This window comes from Salmo trutta, chromosome 6 (assembly GCF_901001165.1).
Source record: "Salmo trutta chromosome 6, fSalTru1.1, whole genome shotgun sequence".
Classification (NCBI taxonomy): Eukaryota; Metazoa; Chordata; class Actinopteri; order Salmoniformes; family Salmonidae; genus Salmo; species Salmo trutta.
The window spans coordinates 29,613,344-29,635,987 of NC_042962.1; the positions used below are offsets into that span (position 1 = coordinate 29,613,344).

General features: G+C 43.9%; 1 protein-coding gene across 2 annotated transcripts; it reads left to right on the top strand.

The window, feature by feature from the left end:
- The first annotated feature begins 872 nt into the window (after positions 1-872).
- Positions 873-17,957, top strand: LOC115195827 (uncharacterized). 2 transcript variants are annotated; one of them, XM_029756120.1, is made up of 8 exons: positions 873-1,064; positions 1,458-1,572; positions 1,659-1,803; positions 2,220-2,333; positions 15,506-15,668; positions 15,858-16,006; positions 16,339-16,472; positions 16,824-17,957. In XM_029756120.1, exons 2-8 carry the CDS (start codon positions 1,467-1,469, stop codon positions 16,967-16,969), a joined length of 957 nt encoding a protein of 318 aa, XP_029611980.1. In that variant the 5' UTR covers positions 873-1,064; positions 1,458-1,466; the 3' UTR covers positions 16,970-17,957. The 2 variants fall into 2 exon arrangements, with proteins under 2 accessions (XP_029611980.1, XP_029611981.1); XM_029756121.1 differs by having other exon boundaries at positions 15,524-15,668.
- The last annotated feature ends 4,687 nt before the right edge of the window (positions 17,958-22,644 follow it).

Here is a 22,644-nt window from a genome sequence, read left to right on the forward strand (position 1 = left end):
TGGTCAGAGCAGGTTCTCTGGGTCGAGGACTCCGTCGGGAGGTGGAACGCCAATCGACCGGTGCCACGGTGCCCGCCTCCTTACCCGCCAGAGCAGAAATAATAGAATCAAATGGCTAACATGAACATGGTCTCAATTACCCTTCAGTACACAATGTACTGTAGTAACTCTACGCTGCCCAGACAGTAGTGGAGAATCACTGCAACTCTGTTAGTTGTTCAGTAAGTCTATTAGAAACATCATGCTTGAGATGAAGAAACCTTGCCCAGTTATTGTCAGTGTTGCCATAGGGCTTGGTAGGATCTTTTGTTAATAGCTCAGTGATGTGTTTTAAAAGCAATACACACGGTAACAGGAATTGAGCTGCAGGTCATGCTGTCTGGCGGAAGAATGAACTGATGGCAGAAATTCCCATGGTAGTATACTAAATCCATGGTATGTCTACTGGTGTAATCTAATGTAATGGCGAGCGACACTGTGTGGTATAAGGCTGTATATCCCACGCTGTTACAACACAGTTATAAAACCTACAGCAGCTCTGACACCTTGTGGCCCCATAGAATACATCAGCCAGTTAGATTGTTAAGATATCTGAGTGAGGTACAGGCTCTTCTATTATTCAATGACATGACATTGAGGTGATCTACGCCACTGGACAGCATACGGCAGTTTGTTTTGTTCCACAATGTTCCTAAGCCATGACCTATTCACCGTTGGGTAAGGGTTGACATTATCACAATGACACGGCTTGTTCCTGACACAATGACGCGAATTGTCCTTCAATTATGACTTCATGTGGGCTTGTGAATGGAGAAAGAGGAGGAGTCTCTCCTACTTTCACTCATATCTCTCTCCAGCCATGGGCAGATCTATTTATGATTTGTGGAGATAGCACGAGTAGCAGGCAGACCATCCTGAATAGTGTGAACCTAATGCGTGCTGCGTCTACCTACTCTCCTGTGTGGGAGCAACTGGGAACAATCTGTTGACTACTTTTTCCACAGAATATTCTAGAAGGTTTATCCTAGAACCGATTAACAATATTTCAGGGCCACCACAGTAAGGTAAGACATTTTATTTCACATATGTTCATCAGTCTTATAACAGTATAATTTAGGAACAATCCACTTAATTGTATTAGGAACAGTCCATGCATTGTTGTAGTGTAACAATGTTGAATAGGGCTCTCTGAGAAACATTCTGAAACAAAACAAACTGTCTAATGTGTTGCAGCGGGGTAAAACACAGACATCTAAACTATTTCATTGGTTGATGTATAAGGTGTCAATAATAATCAAGATGTTATTGACATAGTGAAATGAAGAGTGGCTTCTGACTAAAATGACTTCTGAAATGAATGTACTGACATTTATTGAAATGACTGAACTGACATTTATTGAAATGACTGTACTGAAATGACTTCTGTACTGAAATAACTTATGTACTTCTGTCCTTAGATACTGACCATGGGAGATTGCATCTCAGTCCGTGTTCTGCTAATGCTTCTGGCCCTAATCAGCTATCTAATTGCACTGACATTCAACATATTGGCTCTATTTGGGCCCTGGACAGGTGAATTCTTACAGTCCACTTCAAGTCAATGACATCTGTTTGAAATATACTGTAATATTTTGTAACCTATGTGTTTGAACATGCAGGTGCTTTCATGCAAACCACACAGTATGTACTGAGCAAGTCCACTACGCACCTAACCCCAGATAGATGGGTACTCTTTCTATGGGACGTCCTTAACGTCTGGTTGATCGGCATGTTCATCTATCTGATACACAATCTCCGTAGAAGGTAAGATACTGTACATTAAAGCTAAACTCTCATTGCCACTAAAACACTCATTTAAACATGGGTCCTTCAGAAATTTTGGTAATTTGCCTTCCCAAAACCTGCCTGAAATTCAATCAACTTTGCACTGGACATTAGCCTGGTCCCAGATCTGTTCCTGCTATCTTGCTAAAATCCTTGTCACTCATTGTCAAGCCAAAAATGACAATTCTATAAGGAGTTGGCAAGAGAGTAGAAACAGACTGGCATTCAGGCTAACTGACATGACATAAGAAAATAAATCACTGGTCTGTATTTATTGTGTGACACAACAAAGTGTATTTTGCAACCCTAGCCCTGATGATGATGATGTTGTTATAAATTATGATGATGATGATGATGATATTAATTATGATAATGATGATGTTCTTGTTCCTTAGGGAAGCTTATACATGGATGTACACCACTCCTGCTGTCCTGCCCTATGGATTCCACTTGTCCTGGATCGTAAATAGCATGTTGAATATGGCATGGTTATTTCTGTACGACAAAGAGTAAGTGTTTATATATTTATGTGTATTTACTGTACGATAATATAAAACATTTGGTTCTATTTCAAATACTCCTTTCGATGTCTCACTATGGGATATGCCCGGGTGTGTCCACAAGCTTGAAGTAACTGCCAACTGGTCTTTCTCACCTCTCCTTCTTGCGGAAGTCTTCACAAAAGTTTTCCTCAGCAAGACTAGATTTCTGGTTTCCTACTGAACCATTGTCAGGCGAACCATGAGGTTAACACTGCTGAACGTAGGATTTCAGCTTCTGTCGATAGTGTTGAGTACTGACCGAAAGGTTTTGCTTTGAGTAGAATTCTTTTTTTTTCTTGTCAGTCTCTGTTTAGTTAGCACCACAAGGCTAGCTGTCGATATTTGGTTAGCCATCGACGCAAGGCTTTAGCTAACTTGGCTAACTAGCTGCAATCTGCAGTTGAAACAATTACAAAGCATGGTCCCCGCCACTGTTTCTTTATTTTACTGTTTTTATTATCTATCTGGATGCCTAGCCACTTTAACCTGCCTTCATGTATATATCTACTTCAAATACCTCCTACAACTTTACATTGATCTGGCACTGGTACTCCCTTCAGAAAATATTCACACCCCTTGACTCTTTCCACATTTCGTTGTGTTTACAGCCTGAATTTAAAATGGATTACAATTCGATTTTTTGTCACTGACCTGCTAATTGGGGAATTGAAACCAGGTGTGTAAGACAAAGACAAAACAAATGTGTCTTTGTCTTACACACCTGGTTTCAATTCCCCAATTACTTGTTCATTATTTAAACCTCTGTTCCCCCATGTTTGTTTGTGAGTAATTGTTTGTATGTAATACGGTCCGTTATTGTGGGCTCGCATTATTGCGTTGTATTTGTTTGTATTTGGGCGATGGCTAGAAGGCCAGTGACGTCGACCACCGAACGCCGCCCGAACAAGGAGAGGGACTGACTTCAGCGGAAGTCGTGACAGTACCCCCCCTTGACGCGTGGCTCCAGCTGCGCGCCGACACCAACCTCGGGGACGACCCGGAGGACGAGGCGCAGGACGATCCGGATGGAGACGGTGGAACTCCCGCAGCAACGAAGGATCCAAGACGTCCTCCACCGGCACCCAGTATCTCTCCTCCGGACCGTACCCCTCCCACTCCACGAGGTACTGAAGGCCCCTCGCCCGATGCCTCGAGTCCAGGATGGCTCAAACAGCATACGCCGGGGCCCCCTCGATGTCCAGAGGGGGCGGAGGAACCTACCGCACCTCAGACTCCTGGAGTGGACCAGCCACCACCGGCCTGAGGAGAGACACATGGAAAGAGGGATTAATACGGTAATCTGGGGGAAGCTGTAACCTGTAGCATACCTCGTCAGTCTCCTCAGGACTTTGAATGGCCCCACAAACCGCGGACCCAGCTTCCGGCAGGGCAGGTGGCATGGGCAGGTTTCAGGTCGAGAGCCAGACCCGGTCCCCTGGTGTGAACACCGGGGCCTCACTGCCGTGGCGGTCGGCTCTCGCCTTCTGCCGCCTCACGGCTCGTTGCAGGTGCACATGGGCAGCGTCCCAGGTCTCCTCCGAGCGCTTAAACCATTCATCCACCACAGGAGCTTCGATCTGGCTCTGATACCAAGGTGCCAGAACCGGCTGATACTCCAGGACGCACTGGAAGGGAGAGAGGTTAGTGGAGGAGTGGCGGAGTGAGTTTTGTGCCATCTATGCCCAGGGGATGAACGCCGCCCACTATCCCGGCCGGTCCTGGCAATATGACCACAGAAACCTACCCACATCCTGGTTTACTCTCTCCACCTTCCCCTTACTATCGAGGTGAAAACCTGAGTTGAGGCTGACCGAGACCCCCAGACATTCCATAAACGCTCTCCAAACCCTGGATGTGAACTGGGGACCCCGATCAGAGACTATGTCCTCAGACACCCCGTAGTGCCGGAAGACGTGAGTGAACAGGGCCTCTGCAGTCTGACGGCAGGACTTAGAAAACCGATCCACAGCGACCAGGATCATGGTGTTGCACTGTGAGAGAGGAAGATCCGTCAGGAAGTCAACCGACAGGTGCGACCGCGGCCGTTGTGGAACGGGTTGGGGTTGTAACTTCCCTCTGGGCAGGTGCCTGGGAGCCTTGCACTGGGCACACACTGAGCAGGAGGAAACATAAACCCTCACGTCCTTGGCCAAGGTGGACCACCAGTACTTCCCACTAAGACAATGCACAGTCCGACCGATGCCAGGATGACCAGAGGAGAGTGACGTGTGGGCCCAATAGATCAAACGGTTGTGGACAGCAGACGGAACGTACAGACGCCCAGCTGGACACTAGAGAGGAGTGGTCTCTGAACGTAACGCCCGCTCGATGTCCGCGTGCAGCTCCCACACTACCGGTGCCACTAGGCAAGAGCCCGGGAGTATGGGAGTGTGATCCATGGAACGCTCCTCTGTGTCATACATCCGGGACAGCGCGTCTGCCTTAGCGTTCTGGGAACCTGGTCGGTAGGACAGGGTGAACACAAAACGGGTAAAAAACATGGCCCACCTTGCCTGGCGAGGGTTCAGTCTCTTCGTCGCCCGGATGTACTCCAGATTGCGGTGGTCAGTCCAGATGAGAAAAGGGTGTCTTGCCCCCTCAAGCCAATGTCTCCACGCCTTCAGAGCCTTGGTGACAGCCAACAGTTCCCGATCCCCCACATCGTAGTTTTGCTCCACCGGGCTGAGCTTCTTCAAAAAGAATGCACAGGGGCGGAGCTTCAGTGGCATACCCGAGCGCTGAGATAGCACGGCTCCTATCCCAGCCTCGGACGCGTCCACCTCTACTATGAACGCCAAAGAGGGATCCGGATGAGCCAGCACGGGAGCCAAGGGAAACAGAGCCTTCAGGTGACCAAAAGCCCTGTCCGCCTCAGCCGACCACTGCAGTCGCACCGGTCCCCCCTTCAGCAGGGAGGTAATGGGAGCCACTACCTGACCAAAACCCCAGATAAACCTCCGATAGTAGTTGGCAAACCCTAGAAACCGCTGCACTTCCTTTACCGTGGTGGGAGTCGGCCAATTACGCACGGCTGAAATGCGGTCACTCTCCATCTCCACCCCTGAAGTGGAAATGCGGTACCCTAGGAAGGAGACAGACTGTTAGCCTCTAGGGGCTATGTGGGACGCAAGCGTGCCACCCCTGGTACACCCTATCAACAACAGGTGAAATATCAAGAGCGCCAAATTTGAAAACAATTAACCTCTCTGGCGCATGTGGGACGAACTCGTCCCACCTACGTAACAGCCACTGAAATTCAGTGGCGCGATTTTTGAATCGTTAGAAATACTATTACTTCAATTTCTCAAACATATGACTATTTTACAGCTATTTAAAGACAAGAATCTCGTTAATCTAACCCCACTGTCCGATTTCAAAAAGGCTTTACAACGAAAGCAAAACATTAGATTATGTCAGCAGAGTGCCCAGCCAGAAATAATCAGACACCCATTTTTCAAGCTAGCATATCATGTCACATAAACCCAAACCACAGCTAAATGCAGCACTAACCTTTTATGATCTTCATCAGATGACACACCTAGGACATTGTGTTATACAATACATGCATGTCTGTTCAATCAAGTTCATATTTATATCAAAAAACAGCTTTTTACATTAGCATGTGACGTTCAGAAAAAGCATAACCCCCGCAAACTTCCGGGGAATTTACTAACAGTTTGCTAAATTACTCACGATAAACGTTCACAAAAAGCATAACAATTATTTTAAGAATTATAGATACATTACTCCTCTATGCACTCGATATGTCCGATTTTAAAATAGCTTTTCGGATGAAGCACATTTTGCAATAATCTAAGTACATAGCCCGGCATCACAGGGCTAGCTATTTAGACACCCACCCAGGTCAGCCTCCACCAAAATCACATTTCCTATAAGAAAAATGTTCTTACCTTGCTTGTTCTTCGTCAGAATACACTGCCAGGACTTCTACTTCAATAACAAATGTTGGTTTGGTCCCAAATAATCCATCGTTATATCCAAACAGCGACGTTTTGTTCGTGAGTTCTAGACACTATCAGAATGCAACATCACGGTCTCCCGCATGGCGCATTGGCGTGACAAAACATTTCTAAATATTCCATTACCGTACTTCGAAGCATGTCAACCGCTGTTTAAAACCAATTTTTATACCATTTATCTCGTAGAAAAGTGATAATATTCCGACCGGGAATATGCATTGAGCCTAAACAGCCGAATAAAATTTCTCCTCAGGAGCGAATCGTGCACGCGCCTCATTCAAAGGTCCTCTGAGCCGCCACTTACCAAAGGCGATAATGTGTTTCAGCCTGAGGCTGCCTCGTCAACCTTCAGGTATTTCCCGGGTTCTGAGAGCCTATCGGAGCCCTGGGAATTTTCACGTTACAGCTAAGATCCTTACTTTTCAATAAACAGATGCAAGACGCACGACTCCTTGTCAGACAGGGTACTTCCTGCTTGAAACCTTGTCTGGTTTTTGCCTGCCATAGGAGTTCTGTTATACTCACAGACACCATTCAAACAGTTTTAGAAAATTCAGAGTGTTTTCTATCCAAACCTGAACAATAATATGCATATTAATATGCATCAATAATAATATGCATCAATCCAAGATGGCGTAGCAGTTCAGACGTCCTGTCGTGTCCCGTGTATATATATATATATTTACATATTTTTTTTCTTCACTTATCTTTTTACATTTTTTTATTCTAAATACTCAACCTCAAAGCACTCTCCTGCAACCCGCCTCATCAATTAAAAAAAAAAAAAGAAAGTATTATTTACCTCATCTGAATTCCACGACAGAAGCTAGCCAGAGGTTAGCTATTTTCACTGGCTAACGTTGAAGTTCAGCTAGCTATGGTTAGCTGTCCTCAGCTATCCATTAGCTCGAATAGCTATCGCCAGTTTTTGTACAGCGCGACTCAGACCAGAGCATATCGGACCTATTCTCTCTCCTTTCCTCGATTTCTACCGCAGGCTCTGGACATTTACACCTGGATCTTGCAGCTAACTAGCTGCTACCTGAGTGACTATTGGCAACGTCGGTCTCGGAATTAACACACACTATTACGGAGCTAGCTAGCTAGCCAGCTGAAGAATTCCGTCAGCCACTCGTGGGCTACTCCTGAGCTAGCCAGCTGAAGTGTCTCCTGGGCTACAACTCACCTATCCTGACCTGTTTTACTGCCGATGCGGAGCCCCATTGGGTCTTCACGACTGGATCACCGACGTTATCTGCCCGAGGGAGTTGTTCCAACTGGCCCCTCCGTCGCGACGTAACCTGATTGCCCATCTGCGGCCAGCTAATCGTTAGCTGTCTTTTCGGCTGCGATCTGAATAGGTCTGTCGGACACTTTTCTTGGGCCACTATAACTAACTATTTTGCCAACTTGGACAGGTCCCCCCTTCCACACGGAACCCCACTAACCCACAGACGGAAACGCACGAGGCGGCTAAAAACAGACCTCCCTCCCATCTTCCACCAGCTTGCTACCTATGGCCCGGCTAGCTGTCTGATTCTCACTGGACCCTCTGATCACTCGGCTAAGCATGCCTCTCCTTAATGTCAATATGCCTTGTCCATTGCTGTTCTGGTTAGTGTTTATTGGCTTATTTCACTGTAGAGCCTCTAGCCCTGCTCATTATACCTTATCCAACCTCTCAGTTCCTCCACCCACACATGCTATGACATCTTCTGGTTTCAATGATATTTCTAGAGACAATATCTCTCTCATAATCACTAAATGCCTAGGTTTACCTCCTCTGTACTCACATCCCACCATACCTTTGTCTGTACATTATACCTTGAAGCTATTTTATCGCCCCCAGATACCTGCTCCTTTTTCTCTCTATTCTGGACGTCACAGACGACCAATTCTTATAGCTTTTAGCCGTACCCTCATACTTATCCTTCTCTGCTCCGCTGGGGATGTAGAGGTGAATCCAGGCCCTTCAGTGCCTGGCTCCACACCTACTCCCCAGGCGCTCTCTTTTGATGACTTCTGTAACCGTAATAGCCTTGGTTTCATGCATGTTAACATTAGAAGCCTCCTCCCTAAGTTTGTTTTATTCACTGCTTTAGCACACTCTGCCAACCCGGATGTCCTGGCTGTGTCTGAATCTTGGCTTAGGAAGTCCACCAAAAACTGTGAAATCTTCATCCCTAACTACAACGTTTTCAGACAAGATAGAACGACCAAAGGGGGCGGTGTTGCAATCTACTGCAGAGATAGCTTGCAGAGTTCTGTCCTGCTATCCAGGTCTGTACCCAAACAATTTGAACTTCTACTTTTAAAAATCCACCTCTCCAAAAACAAGTCTCTCACCGTTGCCGCCTGCTATAGACCCCCCTCGGCCCCTAGCTGTGCTCTGGACACCATATGTGAACTGATTGCCCCCCATCTATCTTCAGAGCTCGTGCTACTAGGCGACATAAACTGGGACATGCTTAACACCCCAGCCATTCTACAATCCAAGCTTGATGCCCTCAATCTCACACAAATTATTAATGAACCCACCAGGTACAACCCCAAAGCCGCAAACACTGGCACCCTCATAGATATCATCCTAACCAATGTGCCCTCTAATTACACCTCTGCTGTTTTCAACCAAGATCTCAGCGATCACTGCCTCATTGCCTGCACCCGTAATGGGTCAGCGGTCAAACGACCTCCACTCATCACTGTCAAACGCTCCCTGAAACATTTCAACGAGCAAGCCTTTCTAATCGACCTGGCCCTGGTATCCTGGAAGGATATTGACCTCATCCCGTCAGTAGAGGATGCCTGGTTATTTTTTAAAAATGCCTTCCTCTCCATCTTAAATAAGCATGCCCCTTTCAAGAAATTTAGAACCAGGAACAGATATAGCCCTTGGTTCTCCCCAGACCTGACTGCCCTTAACCAACACAAAAATATCCTGTGGCGTTCTGCATTAGCATCGAACTGCCCCCGCGATATGCAACTTTTTAGGGAAGTTAGAAACCAATACACACAGGCAGTTAGAAACGCCAAGGCTAGCTTTTTCAAACAGAAATTTGCTTCGTGCAACTCCAACTCTAAAAAGTTCTGGGACATTGTAAAGTCCATGGAGAATAAGAACACCTCCTCCCAACTGCCCACTGCACTGAGGATAGGAAACTCTGTCACCACCGATAAGCCCACTATAATTGAGAATTTCAATAAGCATTTTTCTACGGCTGGCCTTGCTTTCCACCTAACTACCCCTACTGCATTCAACAGCACTGCACCCCCCACAGCTACTCGCCCAAGCCTCCCCCATTTCTCCTTCTCCCAAATCCATTCAGCTGATGTTCTGAAAGAGCTGCAAAATCTGGACCCCTACAAATCAGCTGGGCTTGACAATCTGGACCCTTTCTTTCTAAAATTATCTGCCGAAATTATTGCAACCCCTATTACTAGCCTGTTCAACCTCTCTTTCGTGTCGTCTGAGATTCCCATAGATTGGAAAGCAGCTGCTGTCATCCCCCTCTTCAAAGGAGGTGACACTCTTGACCCAAGTTGCTACAGACCTATATCCATCCTACCCTGCCTTTCTAAGGTCTTCGAAAGCCAAGTCAACAAACAGATTACCGACTATTTTGAATCCCACCGCACCCTCTCCGCTATGCAATCTGGTTTCAGAGCTGGTCATGGGTGCACCTCAGCCACGCTCAAGGTCCTAAACGACATCGTAACCGCCATCGATAAGAAACATTACTGTGCTGCCGTATTCATTGACCTGGCCAAAGCTTTTGACTCTGTTAATCACCACATCCTCATCGGCAGACTTAGTAGCCTTGGTTTCTCAAACGATTGCGTCGCCTGGTTCACCAACTACTTCTCTGACAGAGTTCAGTGTGTCAAATCGGAGGGCCTACTGTCTGGACCTCTGGCAGTCTCTATGGGGGTACCACAGGGTTCAATTCTTGGGCCAACTCTTTTCTCTGTATACATAAATGATGTCGCTCTTGCTGCTGGTGAATCTCTGATCCACCTCTACGCAGACGACACCATTCTGTATACTTCTGGCCCTTCTTTGGACACTGTGTTAACAACCCTCCAGACGAGCTTCAATGCCATTCAACTCTCCTTCCGTGGTCTCCAACTGCTCCTAAACACAAGTAAAACTAAATGCATGCTCTTCAACCGATCGCTGCCTGCACCTGCCCGCCCATCCAGCATAACTTCTCTGGACGGTTCTAACTTAGAATTTGTGGACAACTACAAATACCTAGGTGTCTGGTTAGACTGTAAACTCTCCTTCCAGACTCACATCAATCATCTCCAATCCAAAGTGAAATCTAGAATTGGCTTCCTATTTCGCAACAAAGCATCCTTCACTCATGCTGCCAAACATACCCTCGTAAAACTGACCATCCTACCAATCCTCGACTTCGGCGATGTAATTTACAAAATAGCCTCCAATACCCTACTCAACAAGCTGGATGCAGTCTATCACAGTGCCATCCGTTTTGTCACCAAAGCCCCATATACAACCCACCACTGCGACCTGTATGCTCTCGTTGGCTGGCCTTCACTTCATCATCGTCGCCAAACACATTGGCTCCAGGTCATCTACAAGACCCTGCTAGGTAAAGTCCCCCCTTATCTCCGCTCACTGGTCACCATAGCAGCACCCACCTGTAGCACGCGCTCCAGCAGGTATATCTCTCTGGTCACCCCTAAAGCCAACTCCTCCTTTGGTCGTCTCTCCTTCCAGTTCTCAGCTGCCAATGATTGGAACGAACTACAAAAATCTCTAAAACTGGAAACACTTATCTCCCTCACTAGCTTTAAGCACCAGCTGTCAGAGCAGCTCACAGATCTCTGCACCTGTACATAGCCCATCTTTAATTGAGCCCAAACTACTACCTTTTCCCCTACTGTATTTATTTATTTTATTTATTTTGCTCCTTTGCACCATATTATTTATATTTTAACTTTTAACTTTCTTCAAACTACAAATCTACCATTCCAGTGTTTTTTCTTGCCATACTTTATTTACTTTGCCACCATGGCATTTTTTTGCCTTTACCTCCATTATCTCACATCATTTGCTCACATTGTATATAGTCTTATTTTTTTTCTACTGCATCATTGATTGTATGTTGTTTTACTCCATGTGTAACTCTGTGTTTTTGTATGTTGTCGAACTGCTTTGCTTTATCTTGGCCAGTGCGCAATTGTAAATGAGAACTTGTTCTCAACTTGCCTACCTGGTTAAATAAAGGTGAAATAAATAAATAAAATAAATAAATAAAATATTCTAGCTTCTGAGTTGGTGTAGGAGGCAGTTAAAAATGGGCACATATTTTTTCCAAAATTCTCAATACTGCCCCCTATCCCAAACAAATGGGATAGGGGGCAATGTCATAATGTCATAATTCAAATTTCTCAAACATACAACTATCTTACACCCTTTGAAAGATAAACATCTCCTTAATCTAACCACGTTGTCCGATTTCAAAAAGGCTTTACGGCGAAAGCATAAAGTTAGATTATGTTAGGAGAGTACATTGACAATAGCTGTGTGTAATGTTTTGTCAAATCAAAGACAGGCGTCACCAAAAGCAGAAAACCAGCTAAAATTATGCACTAACCTTTGACAATCTCCATCAGATGACACTCCTAGGACATTATGTTAGACAATACATGCATTTTTAGTTCTATCAAGTTCATATTTATATCCAAAAACAGCGTTTTACTATGGTGTTGATGTTCAGGAAATCGTTTCCGTCCAATAACTGCCAGTCAAATCAGCACAACAAATTAAATAATTACTATTCGAAAACATTGGTAAAATATTATATTGTCATTCAAAGAATTATAGATTTACATCTCTTGAACGCAACCGGCTTGCCAGATTTAAAAATAACCTTACTGGGAAATCACACTTTGCAATAATCTGAGCACTGCGCCCAGAAAAATACGCTTTGCGATACAGACTAACCGCCATGTTGGAGAGATCTAAAATCGAAAATACTATATAAATAATCCATTACCTTTGATTCTCTTCATCAGATGTCACTTCCAGGAATCCCAGGTCCATAACGAATGTAGTTTTGTTCGAAAAAGCTCATAATTTATGTCCAAAAAGCTCCGTGTTGTTAGCACATGATCTATGCCCGCCGGACTTCACTTCATGAACGAGGGGGAAAAAAATGTTTACGTTCGTTCAAACATGTCAAACATTGTATAGCATAAATCATTAGTGCCTTTTTTAACCAGAACTTGAATAATATTCAAGGCGGACGATTGCATTCTCTTTTAAAACGTATTGGAACGAGAGTACCCAACATGAACTCGTGCGCCAGAGTCTAATCGGCCACCACCGTTCCATGGCTCTTGTTCGGTCAGATCTCACAGTATAAGACTCAAAACACTTTGTAAAGACTGGTGACATCTAGTGGAAGCCATAGGAAGTGCTCAAAGATTAATAAGACCCTGTGTGTTTCAATGGCATAGGCTTAAAGGTAATTCAACACATCAGGTATCCACTTCCTGTCAGAATTTGTCTCAGGGTTTTGACTGCCATATGAGTTCTGTTATACTTACAGACACCATTCAAACAGTTTTAGAAAATTCAGAGTGTTTTCTATCCAAACCTGAACAATATGCATATTCTAGCTTCTGAGTTGGTGTAGGAGGCAGTTAAAAATGGGCACATATTTTTTTCAAAATTCTCAATACTGCCCCCTAGCCCTAAGAAGTTAGAAGAACAGACATTTCTCAGCCTTGACATACAGGTCATGCTCCAACAGTCGACCAAGCACCCTGCGCACCAGGGACACATGCTCGGCGCGTGTAGCGGAGTATATCAGAATGTCGTCGATTTACACCACTACACCCTGGCCGGGCAGGTCCCGGAAAATCTCGTCAACAAAGGCCTGGAAGACTGATGGAGCATTCATCAACCCGTACGGCATGACGAGGTACTCATAGTGCCCTGAGGTGGTACTAAATGCCGTCTTCCACTCGTCCCCCTCCCGGATACGCACCAGGTTGTAAGCGCTCCTGAGATCCAATTTTGTGATGAAGCGCACCCCGTGCATTGACTCGATCGCACTGGCAATGAGAGGCAGCGGGTAGCTGTACCTCACTGTGATCTGATTGATACCCCGGTAGTCAATACACGGGCACAAACGTCCATCCTTCTTCACAAAAAAGAAACTCGAGGAGGCAGGTGAAGTGGAAGGCCGAATGTATCCCTGCCCCAGGGATTCGGAGACATATGTTTCCATAGCTGCCGTCTCCTCCTGTGACAGAGGATACACGTGACTCCTGGGAAGTGCTGCATCTACCAGGAGATTTATCGCACAATCCCCCATTCGATGAGCCCTGTGGCTCAACTTGTCCAGCCAATCAAACAAGGAAAAATATAATTTCCTCAACGCTCCTATTGCCGCCATTCGACAGAAGTGAGAACTTTGCAAGGAAGGTAAAGCCTTCAACTTCTGTTTGCCCCGAAAGCCGGGGAACCATGGTAACCCACTCCCCTTCATGAGCCAAGGCTTCGTGGGAAGGAGAAGGCAACTTGCTGGCACCAGGGTTTTTTGTAACACAAAGCCCCCAGCAATGCAGCTGGCTGCAAACCCACAGTTCGGCTCTCCTAACAGAGGCAGACAGTAAGGTCAGGTCCCAGACAGGTCCCGCCCACATGACTCCCCAGTATGGGCAGCCAACAATTCACGCCGTGTCCTGCCCTGCCTCTTCTCGGTGGAGTAGAGACTTTACCCCCCATCAAAATGGGGGAGAGGCCCATCTGTACTCCTAGGACCATACCTCTCTTGCAGCGGCTCCTTTCTATGCATCCGCTCACAGGGAAGATGAGTGCCCCGCGTGCCACTGCTCTCCCCTCAGCGCTCTCACATGCAACCGAGGCAGGAAGACAATTTGTCAGTCACCACCGAGCACACTGTCCCCAAACCAAAAAAACGATCTATTAACTAAAGCAAATATCATACCCCCAAGACATGCTAAACTCTCACCTTTACAATAACAGGGAAGGTTAGCATTTATGGTGGGGTATGATATGTGTGCATCTAACTTTCTCACTCATCATTATTAACGATTCATTCAAGATTATCCGTACTCATGGTAGCATCCACATTCATGTAGAAGTGTTTAGAAACATATTCTATTCTTATTTACAATAAAAGTGACTCCCAAATGACACAATACATTAGTCACATTTAATTTATATTGGGCACAAAATAATCTGAAACACAACCAAAACAAACAGCAAATGCATCCAACAAATTCGAAGAGTAACAAGCTTGACGTAGTCATGATGTCAGTCCATCATTTGTGCCTACAGTTTGACCCAGGGTTTTCCAAGGCAACCCCGACTTTATGCCTAAGGTCAGTGGCAATTGTCTCACCTTGGAGCTTATGGCTTTCCACCCACCACCCTTCAATTCTACAGAAGAAGGGCATCTGCACCGTATATTAGCATATAATACTAAGGGTTAACAGCCCCTTGATGGGCTGAGGGGTCATTCCACCAGAGGTTTGGCTACCTCTTGGGCACTGTTCAAAGGCATCTCTTTAAAAGAGATTTGCTAGGCGGAATGTTGGGCCACCCCTCATATTTTTCTGAAGTTTTACCGACTGGACGTCGCTGCACCTTCATTGGTGCATACTGTCTTCAGTGTCGGAGCCTCTGAGGGGTAATGTTAGAACTACCCTGGCTTCGGAGAGCACGTCTGCATGACGGGAGTTGGCCAAATCCCATAGTGAGACATCCAAACAAGTATTTGATATAGAACTTAAGGTTACTTACGTAACCTCGGTTCTGTGAGAATATGAGTGAGATGTCTCACCAATTTTCCCTGCTCGCGAGAGCGCAAAGAAGAGAGGCATGCTTGAGAATGACCAATTGGTTGGCGAGTTGGTTCCTTTATGGAGGAGAGGGACTCACCTCATTTGCTACTCGACCTGTCTGTCTCCAACAGACGCTGTGTGTTTGTTTAGTTCAAGCTTTTTACACGTCCAGGCATATCCTGTATATCTCATATTCTCATAGAACCAGGGTTACGTAAGTAACCTTAAGTTTTGATGTTTTGAGTTGTTTTGAGTTTCTACATTGAATATAAGAAACTAACTTGTATACTTCTCAAGACAAATTACGTTTTCTAGCTTCTGTGTGTGTCATAGAAAGATGGTGCCAACACTCCTGATCACAGCATTACAGGCCATCTCAAACTGCGTGATTATCATGTTCTCCTGCTGCGGACTGGTCGTCTATGGAGCGTGGCTCCACAAATATCACAACAATGATCTCTGGCTCATTCGAATATTGGTACAATCATTTCAACGTTTTTCTATGATTCTCCAAGAACATTGCATTGCTTACAGAAACCTTCCACAAGTGTGCTTTTTGTTACAGAAATGGGCTGTTAGTTTATGGTGTCCATATGAGGACAACCTCAGTTTCAGAAGGACTGAAGTCGAACTAATACGGACACCATATCTGTAAACTCTATTACAGGTGCAAAACGGAGTGGCTTTGTATGCAACATGGTGGGCTGTGGCTACCTTTTTACACTTGACCGTTGTTTTAGACCATCAAACCCCAATACCCAAGACAGATGCTGCCATAATGGTACTAGTGCTGCTCCAATTGGGACTCATAGGATGGTGAGAGTTTGTTCCTAACTTGTACCTAACCTCTAAATTCAGCTAAGTGGTATTGAATCAATAAACCATATAGCTTAATAAACCATTTCTGCTTTGCCAGTAATATTTCCATTGCAAATTGATGAACAGTACATTTACTTGATATGTATAAACTATGACATTGGCATGACAATGATACAATGGCCCTAAGGGGCAAAGTAGCTTTTAAAATGTAAAAGCTAATTTGCCGCTTAGGGACACCATACAATCACCAGAACCCTTTCCTTCTATCCACTTATTGTAAGCATGGGACTTATTTTTAAAGATTTTCTTCCTCCTTATTACTCTCTCAGGTTTGTCATAGAGAACTGGTACCTGGATAAGCACGTGCGCTACATCCTAACAGTGTACCCTGTGGTGATCCTGGTGTTGGCAGCGAGTGTGGCCAATCCAGCCACGCCCGGTACCCACATAGACATCATGTCTGGTAGGCCCTATGTCCTGACTGACTCCTAAAGTGACACCTACTAGAGGAAGAGAACACCTGTACTGTGTTTATATTAGGACAGCTGAGGCTCCTAATATGGATACTTTACACATGCATTATTAGTTGATTCCCATAGGTCTTGTACAAGCATATCATCCTTAACTGCAAATGGTAAGATGTTATATTTACTATATGTAAGTATAATGAGAACTGGGTATAGTTTAGGCTATTGGCAATGTATACTATATCTTCACAAGTGTAACTGTTGTGTGTATCACTATCGGTAGTCACTGCGGTGACTTTTCCATGATTCTTATGTCTACTATACCTGATGTATCATCTCTTTTCCAGCTGTCATCTTGGCCATAACCAGTGTCATATTTATTGTACGCATCATCATGGTGTTATGGAAGCACAAGAATAAACCACTTTACGGAGAAGAGGAGCTCAGGTCACCGGTGGACATTGCCAGGACACAGAAGCTCATCTTTATGTGAGGGAAGACAGCTGCTGTGGATATATGTACGTCCCTGTTGTTTTCCTTAACATTTAATGGCTGAGACCGATGTGACCTAATCCTCCCTATGTCTACAACACATGTAGATGGAGATTTGCACTTCATTACTGGCTTTCCACATGATTAGTGGGGCCTCTGCACTAGCCAATGCTAATGTCTTTCTAAGCTAATGAAATCATATCAATTACTGTGTGTCAAAACAATGAACAGAAATGCTCTCATGCTGTCAACACTAAAGCAATATTAATATGATCATGTTTTTATTATTTTATAAATCTTTTAGTACCACCACATTGTTTTTATACCCTATTCTTGTCTACCTTTGTGTTTCTACCTTCTCTTTTAACTTCTTTGGTCCTAGGGATTCCCACAGTGTAAAAGCTGAAATTCACTACATTCCTTCAACAGAAATGGTTTGCTCAGTGGGAAATGAATATCCAACTAGTCAGTGACAACTGTGTGGAGTTTGGAATAACTATGTGAGCTTATTACAGCATCGTAGGCACTATGTCCTGGGATTTCCTATGATCTTCTATGTAGAATAATCCCTTACCTTCTAACGACTCTTGTGTAGCTTGTGAGTGTCCTAGAGCAAAACAGATATGCGCGTTCGTGAGCGCCTCAGCTTTTCATACTGGGGTCTTAATAGTTCGTAGCTCATTTGGATTTTACAGACATTTTTGTGAGAAGGAGCGTTTTCCGGATCCGCCCTTGTCTCACAAACACTGCTCTAGTTCAACCCCGTCAATCAGGCTAATGGTTGGTATCGACTGATGCAGAAGAAATAGACACATCCAATGCAAAACTCCAGAAGTCTGTAGCTCAAACACACACAATATTTAAGAGGGGTTGGAAGCACTAAATCATGCCGGGGTGACCGTTGGAATCAAATCTGTGCTATATTGTAAAGCACTTTGGACTACTTTTATGTATGAGCCTATACAAATAAAGGTTTTTATTATACTTTTTATTAATGTACTCATCTGTAAATAGTATTGTGATTTAATGATGCCAAAAACAACAGTTTACCACTGAGCAATAGTAGTGTAACTTAGTGGTTAGACACTGTTGGGAAATTGCAGCCACATATAGTAGTGCCCATGCGAGTGTCATATTGCTCTGGCGATTCTATACTGGTGATCTTTGAGACTGCCAGTTGGCTCTTGGATAGGCTGAGCTCATTATGACGGAATAGGAGTGTGTGTGTGTGTGTGTGTGTGTGTGTGTGTGTGTGTGTGTGTGTGTGTGTGTGTGTGTGTGTCACAGGCTTTCTACTCAGTTTCAGTAAAGGCATCCGAGGGTACACGCACACAATAAACCTATTATACTGCAGTAAACCGTGATATAAACTGACAAACAGTGCCATTATCAAAAGTCCAACGCATCAGATCCCAGATAGTGTGTGTGTGTGTGTGCTTGTAAAAGAGTATGCTGTGTAAGGGGAGTTATAGTTGATAGCTTGACAGTGAGCATCTACAGGTCCCGTGTGTCTATGTATGCTGAGGGCCAGGGCAGTACAGTGGGACATCGTCACCATGTGGTTCTACACGGTGTGTGTATCGCTTTTGCCATGTTCTGGCATCAGGGCACGACTCTGGCAGTGAGTGAAATCTACCAGCCTGCTGGTCCATCTCTGTAATACAGTGCGATACAGTGAGGACATCGGGAAGTGTCGGTTAGCAGGCGATCTGGATAAACAAGTACAGTATGGTTAGGTAATGGTATGGCTACTGGATGTAATGATATGATTATACTGCCACCTGGCGGAACAGGAAGTTGATGGTTCAAAGTAATAAATATGGCTGACTAGACACTCACGCCTGATACTCGTGGAACACCTCTCGGCCGCTGTTTATTCCAAATGGAAAGCAGAGATATCTGTCCCTTCCGACTGGTGTGTTGAAGGTAGTGAGGTGTCATGATTCATCTGTGAGGGGTATTTGCTAGTAACCATGCGTCCAAGAGATGTTCCACAATAATGAAGCGTGTGCATCCATTCAGCCATCTTTATTATTCTTAACCATCAACTTCCTGTTTCGTCAGGTGGCAGTTTAATCATATCATTACACTGGATGCAGTGTGTTTGAAAATCAAAAAAAACAACCAAGGATACATTTATTTTGTCTTAGCCAGCCCCCCTTATTCCCTTAGTAGTGCACAACTTACTAAGTATATATGACAACTTTGTCATATTTAATGACTATTTTACCCAATATGAGCTTACCGGTAAATGATGTCTCCTACTGGGACGTTTGAAATACATACTGTACAGTATGTCACTAAAAGGATCCCTTTGATGAGAAGTTTTTCTAACAACTTGTTATACACCGAGTGTACAAAACATTAGGAATACCTGATCTTTCCAAGACAGACTGACCAGCTGAAATCAGGTGAAGGCTATGATCCAGTTCCAACTGTTCTGCCTGCGGCTATGGAACCCTGACCTGTTCACCGGACGTGCTACCTGTCCCAGACCTGCTGTCCCAGACCTGCTGGAACCCTGACCTGTTCACCGGACGTGCGACCTGTCCCAGACCTGCTCTTTTCAACTCTCTAGAGACAGCAGGAGCGGTAGAGATACTCTCAAAGATCGGCTATGAAAAAGCCAACTGACACTTACTCTTGTGTTACTGACTTGTTGCACCCTCGATAACTACTATGATTATTATTATTTGACCATGCTGGTCATTTATGAACATTTGAACAGCTTGGCCATGTGCTGTTATAATCTCCACCCGGCACAGCCAGAAGAGGACTGGCCACCCCTCATAGCCTGGTTCCTCTCTAGGTTTCTTCCTAGGTTTTGGCCTTCCTAGGGAGTTTTTCCTAGCCACCGTGCTCCTACACCTGCATTGCTTGCTGTTTGGGATTTTAGGCTGGGTTTCTGTACAGCACTTTGAGATATCAGCCGATGTAAGAAGGGCTATATATATTTTGAAGCTCTGGTTGAAAAAGGCCCTAAAGATTTATGTTATACAACGTTTGACATGTTTGAACGAACTTAAATATTTTTTGGGGGGGCATTCGTTAGAAGAAGTCCCGCGCACGACGGAACATTTTGAGGTGCCTTCGGAACGCGCTAACAAGAAGAAGCTATTGGGACATAAATTATGAACTTTTTCGAACAAAACTACATTTGTTGGGGACCTGGGATTCTGGGAAGTGCCTTCTGATGAAGATAATCAAAGGTAAGGGAATATTTACAATAATATACAAGAGTAGATTTGATATTCGATTGTTCCAAGATGGCGCAGACCTGTATTGCTTGCCTATTTCTCTGAGTATAGCATCCCCTTTTATTGCAAAGTGTGATTTCCCAGTAAAGTTCTTTTTAAATCTGGCAATGCAGGTGCTTTCACGAGATGTTCATCTATAATTCTTTGAATGACAATATTACATTTTAAAAATGTTTTCGAATAGTAATTTAGTAAATTGTACCGCTGATTCACCGGATGCATTTGAGGGAAAATAGTTTCTCAACGTCACGCGCCGATGTAAAATGCTGTTTTTATATATAAATATGAACTTTATCGAACAAAAGAATGCATGTATTGTGTAACATGATGTCCTAGGAGTGTCATCTGATGAAGATTGTCAAAGGTTAGTGCTGCATTTAGCTGTTTTTTGGTTATTTGTGATGCATGTGGTTGGTCAGAAAATGGCTATGTGAATACTTTGACCATATACTCCTCTAACATTATCTAATGTTTTGCTTTTGCTGTAAAGCCTTTTTGAAATCGGACAACGTGGTTCGATTCAGGAGAGGTGTATCTATAAAACAATATAAAATAGTCCTATATTTGAAAAAAAAGAATTATGACATTTTTCTATTGTTCGGTTATGAATATGGCGAAATTATTTTACGCTGGATGTTGATCCCGCATACGGGACGGAGAACATCGTGCCTTGTTGCAAACAGGATCTATGTTTCGGAATATTTTTATTCTATACAGGCTTCCTTCTTTTCACTCTGTCAATTAGGTTAGTATTGTGGAGTAACTACAATGTTGGTCCATCCTAAGTTCTCCTATCACAGCCATTAAACTCTAAGTGTTTTAAAGTCCCTATTGGCCTCCTAGTGAAATCTCTGAGCGGTTTCCTTTCTCTCCGTCAACTGAGTTAGGAAGGACGCCTGTATCTTTGTAGTGACTGGGTGTAATTAACAACTTAACCATGCTCCAAGGGATATTCAATGTCTGTTTTTCTTTTTTTACCAATCTACCTATAGATGTCCTTCTTTGTGAGGCATTGGAAAGCCTCCCTGGTCTTTGTGGTTGAATCTGTATTTAAAATTCACTGCTCAACTGAGGGACCTTACAGATAATTGTATGTGTGGGGTACAGAGATGAGGCAGTCATTCAAAAATCATGTTAAACACTGTTACACACAGAATGGGTCCATGCAACTTATTATGTGACTTGTTAACCTCTCTGGGGCATGTGGGACGCTAGCCCACCCGCGGGACACACTATTCAACAGCCAGTGAAATAGCAGGGCGGCAAATTCAAAACAACAAAAATCTCATATTTCAAATTTCTCAAACATTTAACTATTATATCCCATTTAAAAGATACACTTCTCGTTAATCCAACCACATCGTCCGATTTTAAAAAGGCTTTACGGCGAAAGCATAACATTAGATTATGTTAGGACAGCACCTATACAAGAAAAACCTCACAGCCATTTTCCAAGCAAGGAGAGGCGTCACAAAAACCAGAAATACAGCTAACATTAATCACTAACCTTTGATGATCTTCATCAGATGGCACTCACAGGACTTCATGTTACACAATACATGTATGTTTTGCTCGATAAAGTTCATATTTATATCCAAAAACCCCATTTTACATTGGCGTGTAATGTTCAGAAATGTTTTACCTCCCAAAACTTCCGGTGAATGAGCACATCAATTTACAGAAATACTCATCATAAACGTTGATAAAATATTCAACTGTTATTCAAAGAATTATAGATACACTTCTCCTTAACGCAACCGCTGTGTCAGATTTCAAAAAAACTTTACAGCGAAAGCACACTTTGCAATAATCTGAGTACAGCGTTCAGACTCAAAACCAAACCAGGAATCCCAGGTCCACAATAAATGTTTGTTTTGTTCAATAAAGTCCGTCATTTATGTCCAAATACCTCATTTTTGTTCGCGCGTTCAGTCCACTACTCCAAATGCAGGAAGCGCGCTCAAAATGTCACAACGAAAAGTCAAGAAAGTTCTATTTACGTTCGTAGAAATATGTCAAACGATGTATAGCATCAATCTTTAGGACGTTTTTAACATAAATCTTCAGTAATATTCCAACCGGACAATACCAATGTCTTCAGAAAAAAAAGGAACACAGCTAATGCTCACGTGAGCGCGCACCTCTGAGCTCATGTCATTCTCTCACTCATCAACTTCCAGGCCCTCTTGTTCACTCCATATTCACAGTAGAATCATGAAACAACGTTCTAAAGACTGTTGACATCTAGTGGAAGCCTTAGGAATAGAGGTCGACCGATTAATCGAAATGGCCGATTAATTGGGGCCGATTTGAAGTTTTCATAAGAATCGGGAATCGGTATTTTTGACCACTGATTTGCCGATTTCAATTTTATTTAGATTTTTTTATTTATTTTTATTTTTATTTGTTTTTAATTTTT